General features: G+C 34.0%; 3 protein-coding genes across 3 annotated transcripts; 1 reads left to right on the top strand and 2 right to left on the bottom strand.

Annotated features, from left to right (window-relative positions):
- Positions 1-1,547: 1,547 nt before the first annotated feature.
- Positions 1,548-5,277, bottom strand: LOC101216783 (putative disease resistance protein RGA3). Its single transcript, XM_004136740.3, has 2 exons — positions 5,152-5,277; positions 1,548-4,998 (listed from the first exon to the last, which is right to left on the bottom strand). Exon 2 carries the CDS (start codon positions 4,610-4,612, stop codon positions 1,736-1,738), a length of 2,877 nt encoding a protein of 958 aa, XP_004136788.1. The 5' UTR covers positions 4,613-4,998; positions 5,152-5,277; the 3' UTR covers positions 1,548-1,735.
- A 1,885-nt stretch (positions 5,278-7,162) lies between these two features.
- On the top strand, positions 7,163-9,475 carry LOC101216546 (heat stress transcription factor B-3). The gene is made up of 2 exons (XM_004136739.3): positions 7,163-7,825; positions 8,756-9,475. Exons 1-2 carry the CDS (start codon positions 7,577-7,579, stop codon positions 9,263-9,265), a joined length of 759 nt encoding a protein of 252 aa, XP_004136787.1. The 5' UTR covers positions 7,163-7,576; the 3' UTR covers positions 9,266-9,475.
- A 1,629-nt stretch (positions 9,476-11,104) lies between these two features.
- On the bottom strand, positions 11,105-16,345 carry LOC101206434 (AP2-like ethylene-responsive transcription factor At2g41710). The gene is made up of 9 exons (XM_004136618.3): positions 15,978-16,345; positions 15,090-15,172; positions 14,938-14,946; positions 14,745-14,833; positions 14,357-14,430; positions 14,235-14,285; positions 12,814-12,875; positions 12,025-12,662; positions 11,105-11,637 (listed from the first exon to the last, which is right to left on the bottom strand). Exons 1-9 carry the CDS (start codon positions 16,214-16,216, stop codon positions 11,584-11,586), a joined length of 1,299 nt encoding a protein of 432 aa, XP_004136666.1. The 5' UTR covers positions 16,217-16,345; the 3' UTR covers positions 11,105-11,583.
- Positions 16,346-18,254: the final 1,909 nt, after the last annotated feature.

Genomic DNA, 18,254 nt, shown 5'->3' with positions numbered 1-18,254 from the left:
CAATAATTTTACCTTTAAAGTGGAAAAAATGAGTTAAAGTCTTTACCATTAGTTTGAATGAAAACTATTAAAATTGTTGTTCTTTTTTAAACTTCTAAAAGTTTAAAAAATATCCATAAGTTTAAAGAAATACGTTAATATATAAAAACATAAATAAATACTAAATACCTATAAACTCTTTATTTTAATAGTAGATTTGGTAGATGAAATTCATATCAATGCTAGTGAATTAAACTCTTTTTAATATAAGTTGCATAGTGTTTGATTTTTTTCTTAATTTTAGCTTCTAAAAAATTAAATTCATAAACATCTATTGCTTTTTCAATGTAAATAAGGACAAAATTATTGGTTGAAAAATAAATAAAAAAAAGAACAAAAATATGGATACCCTCAATTTAATATTACTATTTATAAATATCTCAGATGCTTTTGTAGTGATATGATCTGATGGAATATCGAGTCTTCCAATGAAGATGGTGTATTTTTTTTTAGATATTTTGTTTCTTTACCATATGTCTCAATTTAGATATTTAAGTATTTTATTTAATTAATTGGAGTAAATCTCTTACATTAAAAAATAGATTAAATAATTAGATTATACTTTTAGAGTAACGATCCATCTTTAATTTATAACGGGTTAAGAACGTATATACATTAGCGTAGTATTTGTCACATACACTTCAGTGATTAAAATATCAAGGAGTGAAAGAATGGGAAAGTACGAGAATTTGAGATTAGGATTATTCAAGTTATATATCTTGTTGGTAGCTGTAATGAGTGATTGCTAATCCAAATCTTTTTACGGTGATTGGATTTTACAATCCGACGAATTGAGGATGGAGTTAAGTCTTGACGTTCAGTTCAACTTTTTTTTTTTTTTTTATTGATTAGTCACGGATGTTTGGAATTAGGGCCTAAACAATAATTCAAATAATTCATACGAGAATTAAGAGTAAATGAAGTGGAGAAGAGATAGATATGTGTTGAAGCAATATCGAACTCACGTTAAAAAATGTGGTAATTAATTTTATGCAGCCAAGCCACAAAGCCTACAAACTGATCTAGATTTTGTCAATTATGTCATGTGTATACACTTCAATTTCGTGGAATTTCATTTGTAGCATTGAGATATTGTCCTTGGTGTCTCAACGTTACTTAAGAAATGGGTGGCCAATTTCAACCTTTTTATACACTGTCTTAATGTCATTGGTTTCCTATTTAAGCCTATTTTCCAGCTATATCTTTTAGAGGAAAAAGTTTGTATTTCAATTTATGTTCCATCTATAAGGTTTAGGAGAAAGATATTCGAGGCTTGAGATCTATGTGAACCACAACATGAACGAGTATTTAACACACATATAAGATTTTTCCTACTCTTTTGCTTTGTATTTCTTCATCTAAGAATTTTTCTTATATGAGTTCATTTGAAAAAAAACAGATAATTAAATTAAAAGAAAATTTTTGATTGATTACAAAATATTAGACATGGATCGATTTCAAACTTAGAATCAAAACTTTTATTTTTGCTGGCACACAAAAAAGAAATATTTTAATTCACTTTATTTAAAAAAGATAAAAAAATATGGTTTAATTTAACACACATATTAACTTGTTTGATGTCAAAGATTCAAATCTGGATATAATGTAGCAGTAGGAGAATAAAATAGATACAAGTTTAGCAATAGCCAAATAAATGCATATAACACAAACAATAATACAGTGAAATTATACATCCTCAGAAACCCTCATATGTAGTGACCATAGCTTGGTGAGCTTCAGCATGGTCATTATCACCCAAACAAACCTTAACAGTCTCAATCTCGTTTATATTGTTATTTGTATGCTCCTGTTTTGACTCTGAAAGTAGTCCAATCCCAGGATGACTCATATTGTTATTCGCATCATCATGTTTAGTCTTTGAAGGTTGTTCAGTCCCAGGAGGACTTGCATTGTTATAAGCATCATCCTGTTTTGTCTCTGCTTCCTTAGGTTCGTCTGTTGATTCTACTGGTGGCGTCATTCTTTTGGAGTCCACATAAATGGTATGGATGTAAAAGATTACCCGGCTTTCAGGTTCAATTTCCTTCATGCTTTTTTTCAACAAAGACTTGCTCAAAGACCCACAAAATGTGATCCTCAACTCCTCAATCTTATCACAAAAATAATTTAGCTCAGGAGGGAAGGAATCATGCTTCAACTTAGGACAGTTGGAGATCCCAAGAATTCGGAGTTCCCAAAAGTTTAAAAGCCAGATTGGCAATTTTCTTAGCGTGGGGAACTCTCCAATTTCTAGCACTTCTAAAGTACCATCCAAATTGGACAGCCAATTAGGCAAAGTGGACACTGCTGTAAGTTCTCTGAGTATCAGTTTCTTGAGGTGAAGTGAAGCCAGTGAGAATGTAAATCTCAGCCGATCACATTCCCATATTCCCATATTACATATAGATTTCATGTTTTCCAAGCCTTTTGGCAGTGTTAGCAGCGATTTGCACTCATAAATGATCAGTGTTTTGAGGGAATTGAGTTTGTTGATATCTTCAAACAAGTGAGTCAAGTTTTCACTCCTTCCAATGGCGAGAAAACGAAGGGATGTTAAGCTTCCTATTTCATCTTTTTCCAAGCGGGCTTGCTTTGTTTGTATCCATAAGAATCTGAGGCTGATCAAGTTCTTTATGTTTCTGGGAAGCTCTTCAAGCTCTGAGCAGAATGCAAGAACCAAAGTCTGTAGGCTCTGTAGTTTGCAAATTGATTCTGGCAACCTCTTCAGACGTTGACTCCCTCGCAAATCTAAACACCTCAAATGTTTCAGCGTGTCGATGGAGGTTGGAATTTCTTCCAGAGAAGAGTTGCACAAGTACAAAAACCTTAGCTGCCTGAACTGGGTGATGCATTTGAAAAGGTCACTATTGATATTTGGTCCCGCACCTCCTACCACGGGAATGGAAATAAAACGAGTGTTATCATAGTTTGTCGACGAAGGGATGCTGTCGCAATCGACAAATGAAAGCATATGAAAATTTCCGAGGTTCTTTTGTTCCGTAGCCTTTTGGACTGCAAGATCATGTACAAGGCTATGGATTTTGAACCAATATCCAAGAGTGTGCTCCTCAACATCAACGAGTAAACGGCGATCCCGAAATTCCTTGAAATATTTCTCCCCAACTTCTTCAGGATTATCTTTGGTACCCGAAGGAAGGATTCCTTGTGCCATCCATAACTGGATTAGCTCAAATGAGAAGAACACATTATCTTTCGGCAACACTGAAAAGCAAAGAAAACAAGGTTTCAAATAAGATGGCATTAGATCATAACTCAGTCTTAGTGCACATAAAACGCCACCACCGTTGTTTGCCTCTTCCTGTTTCCATTTCTCACTCAAGTCCTTGACATTTGGACTCTTAGCACCATCGCTCGGTTTTGAAGAGAGCAGTCCAGCCAAACATTTGATTGCCAAAGGAGCTCCTCCACATTCTGCCACAAGGTTTTTGAGATACAAATCGTCTCTAAGCCCTTCGCTAAGCCCTTCGCTTCCATATGTATCTTCGAATATTTGCATAGATATCGTCTCGTCGAGTTTGTCAATCTTGTGTGTCGTAGCAACATTTAGAGTTTCATCGCTGCGAGTGGTTATCATTATCTTGCTGCCACCAACACCCATCTTCACGATTTTTTTCAGTTCTGATACTCTTTCGGGATCCAAATTCCCAAAATCATCCAAAACAAGCAAGATTTTTTTGCCAAAAAAGTACCGCTGGAGCCGGATTCGTAAACGACTTTCGGTTAAGGCAACAGTGGTAACATTTTCTCCAGTTGCAGACATCAGAACCTCCCTTAAGATTCTCCGGATATCAAAATCTTCAGAAACGCATACCCACATTCTCTTGTCAAAATGATCAAACACTTCGTCTGCATTGTAGACTAACTTGGCCAGAGCCGTCTTTCCCATCCCTCCATCTCCTTGGATTGAAAGAATACGGGGAGATTTTTGTTCATCATTCACAAGTTCCTTAATGATACTCTCTTGTATTTTATCTCTACCAAAAATGGAATCTACATTAGAGAGAATCGCCTCTCTCCTCAAGCGCAGAAGCCTAGCGAAAGCATGCGAACCAGTAATGGAGGTCCGCAAAGTCATTTCACCCTTCAATTTTTTTATATATTCATCTTCATCTTCAACCAGAGAGAATTTAGACATGGCTTTCTCAATCGAACGTAATTCGGAGGTAATTATTTTAAGATCTTCCTGGAATTTACTGCCGGTATTAAATGGAGAAATGAGGAAATTGGAGGAGAAACAAGAAGAGAACTGGCATCCCTTATCGTCAACGTCGTTCTTTCGATTCTGCACTCTCCACTTCAAATAATCGCATTCCAATTCCTCAATTGCAATGTCTGCCCTTGAAAACACATTTTTGAGGTTTTTAAGCAGTTCATTGAGTTCACAATTACTAGCCTGCTTCTCCTCGGCGTCTCGGAGTCTGGCCTTAAGATTCAACACATCTGTTTCGAGGTTTTTCAATTCGCTTTGGATAGCACGAAACTCTAGTCGGTCGGCGGCTTCGATTATCCTTCCGAGCAGATTTCCGGCCACACTGTCGAGAAGTCCAACCATTGCCAGAGTTAAATTTAGTGAGATTGGTTCTCGTTGTCAGTTCTTTTCGTCCTTAAAATGCATCGTTCGTTATCTAAAATCGCCCTAAATTCCTTGCATTTGGAATCAAGTAAGAAATCGCTACTTTGCTCAATTTCTCGGCTACTGTATTCGTTTTCTTTGTAATGAAGCAAACAAACATAATAAACAACAACCACCACAAAAACTTCCATACCTGTTCTCTTTGGCTTTACAAAAGGAAACCAAGTGAAAGTGGTTTTGTGTTTGTTCTCAATGAACAGAATGTTCTTGGCCTCCGCAATGGAATGAATGGATTCCATTTATCTTCCAATCCATGGATGCGTATGCGGATGCATCTTGGAGTTCAATTTTTGTTTTTTTCATAACTAAGGATTTAAATACATCAGTTCTTTTGGTGGGAAAGTTGAGAAAGAAGAGAGATGTATGATAATCATTTGCAAATGAACACTAATAGAGTAGCCATATAAACGTATATATACCAAATACAAACTCTTCCATAACATGAATTTCTAATATACCTTTGGCTATGCATGGAAGAGCAAGGAAGTCAGTTTTCCAATAGTTGCATTCACCGTGTGGATATTCAGTCTCTAACTGATCAACGTAGCATTCTCGATCGATGGCCATATCTACCAATGTCTTTTGCTTCATCTCCCAAACAACCCTTGAGTTCAAATATAAGGAAAATTACTTTCTTAGTCCTCAACTTTTTTAGAAATATCTGTTTCGTCTAAGTTTTGAATTGTATATTTTTAGTCTTCCAAAATACAAGAATAGATCAATTTGGTCATTCATTTTTCAAAATGTATATTTTTTGTCTTCATATTTTGAAAATAGGTTTAAAAACTCAAAGACCAATAAGATACATTATAAAAACTTAGAGATCAAATGGATCTATTTCTATAAAATCGTAAACTTAAAAAAGGTACATTTTTAAAACTCTGGAACCAAATGCGAACCAAAAGGAGAAATAATAATGGTAGGAAAAGTCTTGCAACAATGCTTATTTTCACCAAAGATTTCAAATTCAAGTAGGGAAACACATGACATTATTGAAATTAATTTAAGGAACTCATGACCTCTTACATAATATTTATTATAGTAGGATTTAGTTTAAAAAAGATCTTAGAACTCTCATACTGTAGATGTTATAAGTGTATAGTTCGAAGCTGGTAGAAGCTGTTGGCATAGGCCACAAGAAGTGAATTTCTAACCCCATTCTTGGCTACTTCTTTCTAAGATCGTCCCAGTCCCATCGCTTTGAAGGAGTACTTATATCCTCACTTTGCTATTTAATTTGCACATTTGACTGAAAAAACTAGAGGTTATACTATAGAAACAGAAAGCCAAAGTCGGTGAAAGTGACATACAGATTTGTAAAATAGATCATATTACACATATATATACATTACTAACATATGACTGCCAATATAGGATTCATAGGGGCCGGCCTTCCACAGCATGCAGCAAGCTCACAAGAGCATGGTAATATATGGCCTCAAATATATCCTTGTTCAGTTCTTGGGCCTGATATATATATATATTCGTTCAAAGTGTTACATAAAACATTGTATGTGTAAATTTAGCAGAATAAGTTAAGGCTAACACGAAGGTTGAATTAATTAATTACCTCAGGTGAATCAAAGGACATCCCCAGTAAAATGAAAGTATCTGCAAGATCTTGCACCCCAACACCAATGGGTCTATGTCTTAGATTACACATGTTGGCAGTATCAACAGGGTAATAGTTGACATCAATTTTCTGGTTCAAAACTTGTTGTTACTATATATAGTGTAGTTATCTAAATTACCCAAAGAATAATAAAGAATCAAAGTCAATTGATTAATTAATTCAACAACAAAGAATGCGTGAACAAATTGTTTTCATGAATTAATAATATACCTCATGATTCTTGGAATCTCTGCCACCAATAAGCTTAGATGGCTGAGACTTGGTTGGAACCCTGCAGTAACGTAATAGATCTTAAAATTGCATATTGATCTAAAAGCTTTAACCTCCTGGATGGATGAAAATTTAATATCATATATAATCATCAGTCTGAAAATTTGTTAGAGATTTGACAAATCTTTTGTCTAAGAAAACGAGGTAATATGATTGAGGAAAGATTACACACATCAGTCTCTGTTGGACTTGAGTATTCAATGATCTATGTGCATAAATTAGATGATTTAATTCTCCCAAGATTCTGTTGTGGTTGCTTTTCTTGTTACAAGTATCCTATAAGTTGGCAAATTGCTCCATAAATAAAAGTATGTTATTAGGCACGCTACAAACAAGTTATTGGATTAAAGAGTGTGTTTGGATTGACTATCTAGATTGTGATATTAAGATTTTATCCCAAAGTTTTCGTGCCTTAACGACTTTCCTAGCCTTTCCCTACCAATATAACAAAATATCCATGGTATAGAATTAGACCAAATTTCACCATATAGTTACAAACTGATCAACATAAACATATATAAATATACAAAGTGATGTCGAATTCTCTTATCCAATTTGTACCGAAAGGGAAAAAAATTGTTATTTTTTTTTGTATGCATGAAAGAAGTGTGTATTATATTATAAAGATGAAGAAAAAAAACTCAAGGGTAGTTTAGAAAAAGTAGTAAAATGATTCGATGCCATGAATTAGTATAAGTAAGAAAGTTTTATACAGTGTTAGTGGGATATAAGTTTATGCAACCATTTCTATTTTTCCTTTCTTCCCTTGTAAAGAGAGAGAGAAAAAGGGGCTTTGCATTTCTCATGAACTGTGGAGTTGTGTTGGGTTTCTATTGTTGGGGTTGGGTGTTCTTAACTGCCCTTCTTCTCTTCTCCTCCTAAAACTCCTAAATTATTTATATATATCCTTCATATATATATTTATATATATTCTTCATTGCTTTTCTGTTTCTATTGGTGTTTTTCTTGTGGGAGAGGCAATGGTAAGCCTGGGTAATGTGTGTGATCAGCTGGACTCTATTGGCGCCGTCCGCGAGTTGGCTCCATCGCCGTTCTTGACCAAAACCTACATGCTTGTTGAGGATCCGATGACAGACGACGTCATATCGTGGAACTCCGATGGGACGACCTTCATCGTATGGCAGCCACCGGAGTTTGCAATAGATCTCCTACCCACCCTCTTCAAACACAACAACTTCTCAAGCTTTGTTCGCCAACTTAACACCTATGTAAGTTGAATATTGTTGTGTTTATACATGTAATTCATTCTTTTCTCAAAATTATTGTCTTCAATTACTTGAGGAGTGAATCTATTTATCTACTTGTTTCGATTTCGATTTTGGTAGGTTTGATTTAGAGTTCGTTTGATTACGATTTTGTTATAATAATATTGCAAATTGGTAGGTTTGATTTAGAACTCTTTCATTACGATTTTGTTATAATAATATAACAAATTTTTTATATAGTTTTAAGTTTTGAAATTATAGGGAAAAAAAATAAAAACGAAGAGAAATCACAAGAGGATTTAAATTTAGAAAGTGAGAAACCAATAGAGATATTGGTAGATATTGCAAAGTTTGACTTGAAATAAAAAATTTGCATATTTTAGCTATGAAGAAAAATATTATTCTTTAATGGTTACAAGTGCTATCCTATTTTAAATATTTATTCTTGACTATAAGTTATTTTACCATAGTAATAAAATATTTTTCAACATTTAATGACGTTACATTACATCTCTTGCACAGTTTGAAATGTTTCTGAATTTCTACCCATCTAATTGTAAAACTATATACTAAAAATAATAAAAAGAAAAGGTCAAGATATATTAAAAAAATAATAATGATAATTAAACATGATGACTGTTTTTACTGCTGACAGAAAAGTTTGTATCATGCTTACATGGATTTTTTTTTTTCTATTTGGATAATCTAGAAGTTTTTCAAAGATACTTAAATTAATATAGAACTTTGAAATCGTAATCTTTTATTTTTTTAAAATAGACAACGTGGCTTCAAACAATAATCTTGTGTTAAAAGTATGAACTTTTGAGTTTGGTAGAAATTTCAAATTATATGAAAATAGAGGTCTAATAATCAAGAGTAATTTCTCCACTATTTATATTGATCAAAATTATACGTAACCAAACTTTGATGTAGGGATTTCGCAAGATTGCAACAAGCAGGTGGGAGTTTTACAATGAGAAGTTTAAAAAGGGATGTAAAGAAAGACTATGCGAAATACACCGAAGAAAAGCATGGACCAACAAGCGAAAACACAATAGTAATGCAAAAGCAATCCAAGTCACACATCAAGATAATCACGATGAAGATCAAAGGTCGTTGTCGACTTCATCGTCTGATGATCAATACACAATGCTTGCTTATGAAAACAAGAAGTTGAAAAAGGAGAATGGAGTATTGAGCTTTGAACTAACAAACATGAAGAAGAAATGCAGAGAGCTTCTTGATTTGGTGGCCAAGTACAAATTCGTGGTTGTTAATGGCAACAAAAAGAAGGCAGATGAGATAATGATGAAGCCAAACTTGAAACTCTTTGGAGTGAAGTTGGAGGTTGAGGAAGAAGATGAAATGGAAATCAAGCAAAACAAGAGGAAGAGATCAAATTATCCAGATAAACCTTTTCTGCTCTCACAAACATGCAAATGAATTTGCTTCCATCGAACAAACTATTCTATTATGACGTTTGCTTTTAGTTTTCTGTTTGAATCCACTCGTTTGTGTACTGTTCTAAACTGAGTTTTTTTTTTTTTTTATTTGTTTCAAAATTTAGTTATAATTACTCATTTATTTCTGCTAGGAATGTTTTAAAAGATTCAATGAACCATTAAATGAAAAAGATAGCTTTTGATCATAGCAGTAATAATTCTAACAATTTGATTTTGTACCTTCAAACCTTCCGAGTGAAGGACTTAGTCTGTCTAATATCTTAATAATACTTATCGCAGTGAGGACTTGCTAGTTATTATTCTCGTATCCATAGAAGCTAAATCATTAGTTCATAGATTAATTGCAATTGTTACTTCTTCGGGGGATCAAAAGTGGTTTCTAAAATTTTAACATGTACTTTTCTTCAAGAAAACCAATTTGGACATGAGGGTAGTAGCTCTTTTGAGCTGCAAAATCCAAACACAACTCTCTAAGTTTATTATATTGATGGTCCAGAAGGAAAGCCTACTTAGGTGGAATATTCCAATAGGTAAAGGAAAAAGATACTATCACAAGTATAAAAGTTCTTAGTTGTACAATTTTGAAAAATATTTGATACTCAACTTCTAACCAACCTTCATATCCATGTCAAAGATGTATTACCTACCTTTTCTACTACCTTTTCTATGAGAGCAGAAGGATATAAATCTATAGATATATGTATATTTCATTCTTTCTTTTTCAATGCATCTTTTTTACTAGGGACTTGATAGCATGAATACATTTTGGGTTATTCAAATGTTTCTTTAATTTTGATATTAACTTTAATATAAACACAATCATTTGTTTATTCTCTCTTTTCAATCTATACCATTAAAAGAGCAATTTGGTCTCTTGTTTTATTAATAATTATAGAATGTAACGCGAGTAAAATGGAGAGCCAGACAATAAAGTATTCTTGAAAAGTATGTGTGCATGGTCAAAGAAAATAAATGAGAGTGGGTGGAGATGTTCAAAACCTAATCTAAAACGAAAAGACAATTCTTTGATTCTCTGCATTTAATGCAGTGTAGGGTACAGAGAAATTGGAATTGTATTCTTCTGTTGTTTTAAAATAAATAACTAAAATAAAGTTTTTGAGACCCTAACAATAACATAAAGTATTCGAGTCACTTAGAAAAAAAACTCAATTTGAAAACTACCAATTATATGATTAATTCTACCCCTCCTATGATTAACATTTGAATGTTTTCTAGAGTTTGTGTTAGCGTAGCAAAAAAGAAAAAAAGAAGGATTGCATCAAATTTGACCTAAGATTATGGTCTCTCCCTACAGCAATCAAGGAATTAGGGAATCATTTTGCAAGTCTAAAAACTCCCAAACCTTTGGGTGCAAGTCAAACCATCTCAAACTCCCAAAGCATGGCCGAAGCCTATTTTGCTCACTTGGGTTGTTGGACCTCTAAGGTTGGCTCGCTGACCAGGCTTGGGCCAACGGGACTTTACAAGTGGCCCCCATTCCCAAAATGGGAGACATGGTTCTGTTGTTCCTACTTGTGTTTTCGTTGTTTTGGTAAACAAATTATGCATAAAGTCCAAAAGAAGTGTCCACCAAACGAAGCTTATTCTTTAGGTTTAATTTATTTGCAGGTAAACAAATACGGTAGAAGAAGTCAGAAAAGCTAAAATCCCAAAGTAAATTACTGCAAAATATGGACGTTATTTGAATTTTGATTAGAGAAAAGAAAACTTACTTATGAAGTCTGGGGCCCAGCAGGACAATAACATCTGAATGCAAGCTGCAAGCCTCCTATCCTTCCAACTATATTTACCAGATTACTGGGAGTAAAACATTGAAATTTTGTTAAAAGAAAATAGAATGATTATACAACAATCCTTGTCTAAGCAAAGTGGGAAACAGCAGCAAGATCTTGATATCGATAACCGGATATAAATATCACCAAGTAATACACATTCAAGTACGGAATCAAATTTATATGACTATGACTATCAGATAACATGTGTATGATATAAAACAGACGTGTGATATTCTAAGACTTGATGTCGTCCTTTCTTCTTCAACTGTATGTGCTTCCTTTGGTGACCATATTCATCGCCTCTTGCATTTTAGAAATATCGAAGAGGCCTCAGGTATGTACAATGTGTAATGTGTTCTTGAGCGTAATGTGATTCAAGTAAAGCCTTATTCCTTAAAGCTTGTTCTCTCATGTATAGATGCTGCAACATCAGCACAGAAACCCAGTCTAACTGAGATCAACCCAAAAGTGATTGTAGGGTGTGCGAGAAATTCCTTGAACTTTATTCCTCAGGCCGAAACAAAGTGTAAGTTGAAGAGGTTTCAGTTTTCGTAACCTGCATTGTAGAACCGAAAGGTTATATAAGAAAGCAACAACAAATCTCCACGTGCTTTTGATTTAAACATAATATATTTTACTAAGATTATATCTTCATCTTCTCCCGCTAGGGTTACTTTAGTTCAGGTCAATGCAGACTGAACATTAACATTTACTATGAGTGAAACTGGAATGTCCTAAGAGCACTAGCCTATAAAAGCATTTTTGGAAAGAATAATCAAATGTTTATTTCCAAAGTGCTCTAAATGTTTATAGGTTGTTTTAGAATTTTTAGATATTGTCTAAGATGTAACCAAACACACAATTTTCTTTTACTAAAAGTACTTTCCATCCTTCTAAAAGACGCCTCAAATTCACCTCAAAAAACAACAGTATACACACTAACCTCAGCTGTGCGAGAAAGTCCGGTAGGAAGAACAGAAACAAGAGATGTCCAATGAATAGGATCTCCCAAAGGTTCAACGGTGTTGTAACTGCTAAGAAGAGGTGCTGTTAAGAATGGAGTCAAGGGGAACATATTTCTCTGAAGTGGCAATCCACCACTTGTTCCAAAAGTAACCCCATATCTCTCACTGGGATCACCACCACCATGACTTGTGGTAGGTGTTTCAACCACTTTCCCGTGATCTATCTTGTTAACAGTGTTTTTATTTTCGTTCTCATCGTTCTCGTTGTTAGTTTCCTGTAATTTCAAAGCTTTCTCCTGCAAACTTTTGTAGGCTGCTGACCGTGACAAAATACTTAAAGCAGAGACCTTGGAAGCAGCCTTCTTTACTCCAGAAGCACCCAAACAGGGCATCTCATATGGCTCTGTAGGACGGGTGGTCTGTCCCAGAGCTTTGAGTTCACTGCCAACTTCTCCAACACAACTATTTTTGTCTTCTTCTGATGACTTTGAGCCTGCACTGGCCGTTCGAGATTTGTTTGGCCCCCACCACTTAATGTGACTTGTTAAGTCAATCTTCCTTTCAATGCAGAAGTTGTGGACAAATTCACTTTCAGTTGCTTGATCATCTCCAGCACCTTAAGGTAACATTGCAGGGTAGGCACTGTTTATTATTCATATGAAAAGTCCTTGTATACTTTTAAGTAAACTCAAAGATCAAATGAATCCAATGAGAGAACTATAATTGAAGCTAGAGACATGATATAGTAACAAGTTAAGCCAACTTACCATAATTTATACTGCTAACATAATCAGGGCCCGGCATACGACCAAATGAAGGATCCCATCGACTAGTTTACAAAAGCAGCAACAATAGTCAACAGAGATCAACAAAATGAAGGCTTAGGTGCATCATGTCTATTAAGGATTCATTTGAAGCCACAACAATAGTTTAAATATTACAGTCTAAATCAAAATTTCAATGATACAAAGAGCATTTGAAAGTGGAAGTGAAGAAGGGAAATTGAAATGAAAGAAAATGATAGACGTATTCAACGTTTTTATTCTACTCCATACCTCATACGACTCTAAAGAAATGACATCAGGATAGTAAATAAGCAGTATACTAATTTGCAGGAGCCAAGGTGAAACTATGAGATGATTATGTTAAGAGATCCACAATTAAAAGATGTATAAAAAAGTAGAATATTTCTTTAGAAAATAAAAAACCAACAAATTTCACAGATGATATGAAAAGAACAAAAAAGGGGACGGAAGCCAAGCCCATACTAAACGTATTTTCTAAGTTGTTGAAGGTCTAATGCTCCCTCCACGCTAAAGGTGGTTCCAAAAGAGAGCGCTAATAAACTGAAAGGAAATGTCCTTTCTTTTACTCGATGAAAGGATTGTCCAAGCATGACAGGAATGGCCTTTGGCCTGTTAGTGTTATCCTCCGTCTAAGATTTGTGCCCCCCACTTGTTTCTTGTTTCGAATCCAAGCGTGACATATAATAAAGTTAACATATAACAAAAGGTTCAATTGTAACATCAAAGCTAAGTTCTTGCAAGTACCATCCTAACTGAAGAGCATGATACGGTGCAACTCTTCCAGAGTCACAGCCAATACAATCTAGGTTTGATCAATAAGGAGCAAGTTTATCCATTTTAAAATTAATTTGTACCCTGTCTAAGAGTATATCAAACTCTACCAAGTAATTGAACCACATCAATCATGTTTCCCAAAAACTTTCAATGCCAGCAACTTGACTAGCTATTCCCTTTTCCTAAAAAAGAAAATTAAAATTATCTCCTCTAAATCATTCTATTAAGCCTGTACTTTTAAAAAAATAATATTATAATTTTTTTATGATAACTAAAAAAGAAAGAATAAAAGGGCATAAAAAACCCACAAAAATATGCCTGTCGTAATGTGATATTTTGTATGGCTCCTTTGAATCAGTTGCCTTGTATGCATTATTGTATTCTCTCAGCTATTCTTGATCGAAGAGCAGTTTACATACATTTACTAGGAAAAAAAAGAAAGAAAAGAAAAGAATTGCAGAACATAGTAACAGTTTTAATCATGAGGTATTAAAATTATAAAATCATAGCCTATATATTTCTGAACTATCACGAGGACATAGAAGAGGTCAACATATATGTCACAAACAAATAATTCTTATTAACATTAACAAGGAAAAAAGAAATACCTTGAGAGACCACGATATTTGGATATTCCCCTGGAGAATCCACTGCTCTTTCTGAAAAGTATATAATTGTATGAGCAGTAGCTCATTGTATCACACTAGATGTTTCAACAGTTTCTACTTACCTTCTTAGAGATGCAAGGTATTCCTCTCTTGAAACATTCTGCATTTCTTCAAGGTCCCTGGTATAATCAGTCACCTGCAAAATGCAATTGTTACATTTCTTATTACACAAAGAAAGTTGAGCAGAACAAAATATGCAAGTACTGATGATACTTTTCTAGATAATATAATACTTTTTCCTAAACTCTGTAACTATTTAATACTCTTTGAAAAGCTAGAAAAATGTCCCAAAATTTAAATAGAAACAACTCTAGGACTGTAAGACAAAGGATAAAAAAGAGGAATACATGCTTCAAAATAATTATTGAGAAACTATGGTCATGAAAGTATTGGTTTCTATCTGGTATTTTTCCATTTCTTGAAGGGGAAGGGGATTAAGCGACATCTCACTGGAAAATTAATAAGAGTCCCAGGACCCCAATATTTTAAGGCAGCCAAATCGTATGCTCTAGCAGCAGCCTCTTCTTCATCATATGCTCCTGTAAATTCAGGTTATTCATTAAAAGTATGCGTAAAGGCCATAATAATCCAGTATTAGTCAATGTTAAAAAGTACAAAGAGGAAAGTAGATTAGAATACTAACCCAGATACACTGGAATGATCAATCATATGCCAGAAGTTCCATGCACATTTTAAAGATAAAAGTGCTGTCAGTACTCAGTACTCCAAAGCAAACTGGTGATTGGTTTCACACTGATATTTGTGTGTGCCTATGTGTGTGTGAGAGAGAAATACCTTGCTTTCCCTTCTTGTTCTGGTTCTGGTTCCAAGTACTTTTATCCCAAAGATGAGCTTCATAACGACCAGTCCATCTATGCCTAATATCACCAAACCATTCACACGCGCTAGTTCAGCATAGAAAAAGGTAAAACTAAAAAAATAAGTGTACATTACTAGAAATGTTAGCCAATTGATTCTCGCTAGATAAAAATAAGGAAGTAATTCTTTTAGTTGAAAAGAACAGTTGATCATCTTGTGATAATAACATCTGATAACACATCTACTGACTTGGTAAGGTAACGAGGTGGGTGACTTCAACAAAATGATGATTAGTTACAATGCGCAATAAGTATATATTTTGTAACTTGCCTAAAAATAGCACTTGCCTCACCTCACGAACTCAATCATTATGGTCTTATATACCACACCTGCAACAAATCAGCTCAATACGAAAAATTCCTCTTATGCCTAGATCTACTTAAGATGCTGTTGATCATTTAGCCATTTCAGTTTCTCTCTCTTTCACCAACGTGAGAATTATCGAGTTCAGATTCTGTTTTCGTGCGTAACTAAGGCTTGATACTATGGCATAAACTGCAGTAGCCATTAGCTCAACTTAAATGTTCACCCATGCAAAGAGTCACTTGATCGTATCCTTGTCTCATCGTATCAAAATCTCCCTATATGAACAAGGACTCGACTCTTATCCAAATGAGTAAACAGCAAATTTTGCACAAAGTATCAAATTAGTCTGCGAGCGACGAGCAACAATTCTACACTTTTCCGATCAAATTTTCGATAATCCGTAAGCAAAAGAATCTCAAATCGTTTAAAATGAAAGAAAGAAAAACAGAACTCTCAGCAATCAAACGCACCAGCTTCGGTTTCCACTATGAGAATTACCTAGTGACTCCGCGGTATATAGAGCTTCTTTTTCCAGCAGCACACGGAGGCATTTTACTAATGCGTTCTTTGGCAGTACAACCTCTCTCTTTCTTCGCTTTCTTCAACCCTCTATAGAGTAAAAGCTGATCATTCGCCATAACAACCTCGGAAGATTCCGCCGTCCCTCTTCCAGCAGCAGCAGTGCTACAGGCACCAGGTTCGTGTTTGAAGCCAGGATCAGAAGACGAAGAAGCCATGGAAACAACAAACAAAACCTAAACCCTAGGAAGGAGAATCTCAGCGAAACGAGGAGAGAGAGAGAGAGAGAGAGAGAGAGAGAATGAGAGAGGTTCAGTGAGAGTGTGAGTGAGGAAAAAAGAGCCTGAATTTGGTGGATTTTGATTGACCACGAAGGGGCAAAACTGTAGTCCGGGGAGAGAGAAGAGAGGGAAAAGGGTGCAGGAAGTTACTATTTTGTCCTCGGAATTTGGAAGGCCTTCGAGGGTACCATCGCATGCCTCTACAGCGGGAAAAAGTGGGTGCAACGGCTAGCATGGGGTGGAGGGTAAAAAAGTAAATTAAAAGAGTTTGAAAGTGCGCGTGATGATCACGTGATGGCCCGATGCCACTTGTCGGCTGCTGGAAAAGCCAGGTTGCTACCTGTCGGCCTAACATGCTATGTTTGTGGACGTTAATTCCATTATTTCTCCATTATTCTAAACAATTACTAAATGCTTACTCTTCTTCTTTTAGAGCATTTTCATTTTTACCCTCTCATAGGATTATTACATGCATTTAGTAACAACTACCATCATTACAATCATATTGCTTTTCTCTCTTTATATACAAAAACCATGAAGTTGAATGAGACTCCATTTATGCTCAATTTTCCGTGATTATAATTATCGTTTTGTTATAAATATTGTTATTGATTGATCTTATATGTTAACGATAACGATAACGATGATGAAGAAAAAATAGCTTAAAATATAGTAATTCTTTTTTTATCAATTACATAAGCTAAGTCAGCTTTATTCAATGGAAGATATTTATTTGTGTCTATTAGTGATAACTTATAATAATTTATCAGTGTCTATCACGGTTTATCGTGGTAGACAATAATATTTTGTTATTTTTATAAATATTTAGGTTCACTTTTGCTATATTTAAAAACAATCTCTCACATGAAAAAATGAGGAGATGAAAGAAGAAAAAAAAGGTCACTCAACACGAGCATCGAAAAAATCATGTGTTCCATGAGGACATAAAAAACTTAAAATGTCCATCGTAAAAAGTTGTAAGATATTTGATAATCTTATAAATCATGACATTTTACATCATCTTAAAACAAATATATGCACTAATCTAAATATTTGTTCCATCAAACTTTTGGGCATCAACTAAACAAACGGCTTAAGTTTACATATATGTGTATGTGTATGTATATATACGTGTATATGTATAGGTTAATATTGAGAAGAGAATTGCATGGTTTTTGGCCGGTTGTTTTTTAAACTTTTAACTAACAAAAGTTAAACTTCCCAGTTATAAATTTACTTTTTTTTTAGCATAGAACCTCCAACTTTTATGAGATGGAAAGTCATACTAATTATGGCTTGAGTTTTACACTCATATGAACTTATATTATTTTGGTAAATTATATATAATACTATCGGACATTGTATTTTAGGTCAACAACATTCTATAAATTAGATCTATTACAATCCATTTTAAAATATATGTTAATTTCACGTCTAATTTGAAGGCATATTTGAAAATGATACTTAAAGTGGTGATTTTAGAAAGATAGATTTATATGCAAGTTTAAAATAGATTTATATACAATTGATCTTGTAAAAGTAATTTTTAACTATCATTTTTTTTTTTTTGTCTGGTTTCAAACTTTTAAAATTGATTTTTAAATACTTCAAAGTAAGTTTGAGTTAGTATGTTTGGTTGGAAAAGTAATTTTAAAATTATCAAATTAAAATTTATATTTAAAAATTATTTAACAAATTAATTACAAAAAATATATTTTTTTATTAATTTACACATTTGAGTTTAAAAAAATATTTTTATTAAAAAGTTGGTTACCGACGGTTACTAGAAAATTGTAGTTGGAAACATTGATTAGTGAAAAATGGTGACTAGAGGTTGGTGGCCGTGGTTGCTCAAGTTGACTAGTGATAGTCACCAAAACACGGTCGTCAACATAATGGATTAAAGCGGTTGTCGGAAATATGGTCACCCAAAATTCTAATAAATATATAATTTTATTAATTTATTTTTAATAAA

Source organism: Cucumis sativus, chromosome 3, assembly GCF_000004075.3.
Source record: "Cucumis sativus cultivar 9930 chromosome 3, Cucumber_9930_V3, whole genome shotgun sequence".
NCBI lineage: Eukaryota > Viridiplantae > Streptophyta > Magnoliopsida > Cucurbitales > Cucurbitaceae > Cucumis > Cucumis sativus.
Note: the sequence above shows the minus strand (reverse complement) of the source record. Positions and strands in the feature narration are given on the sequence as shown.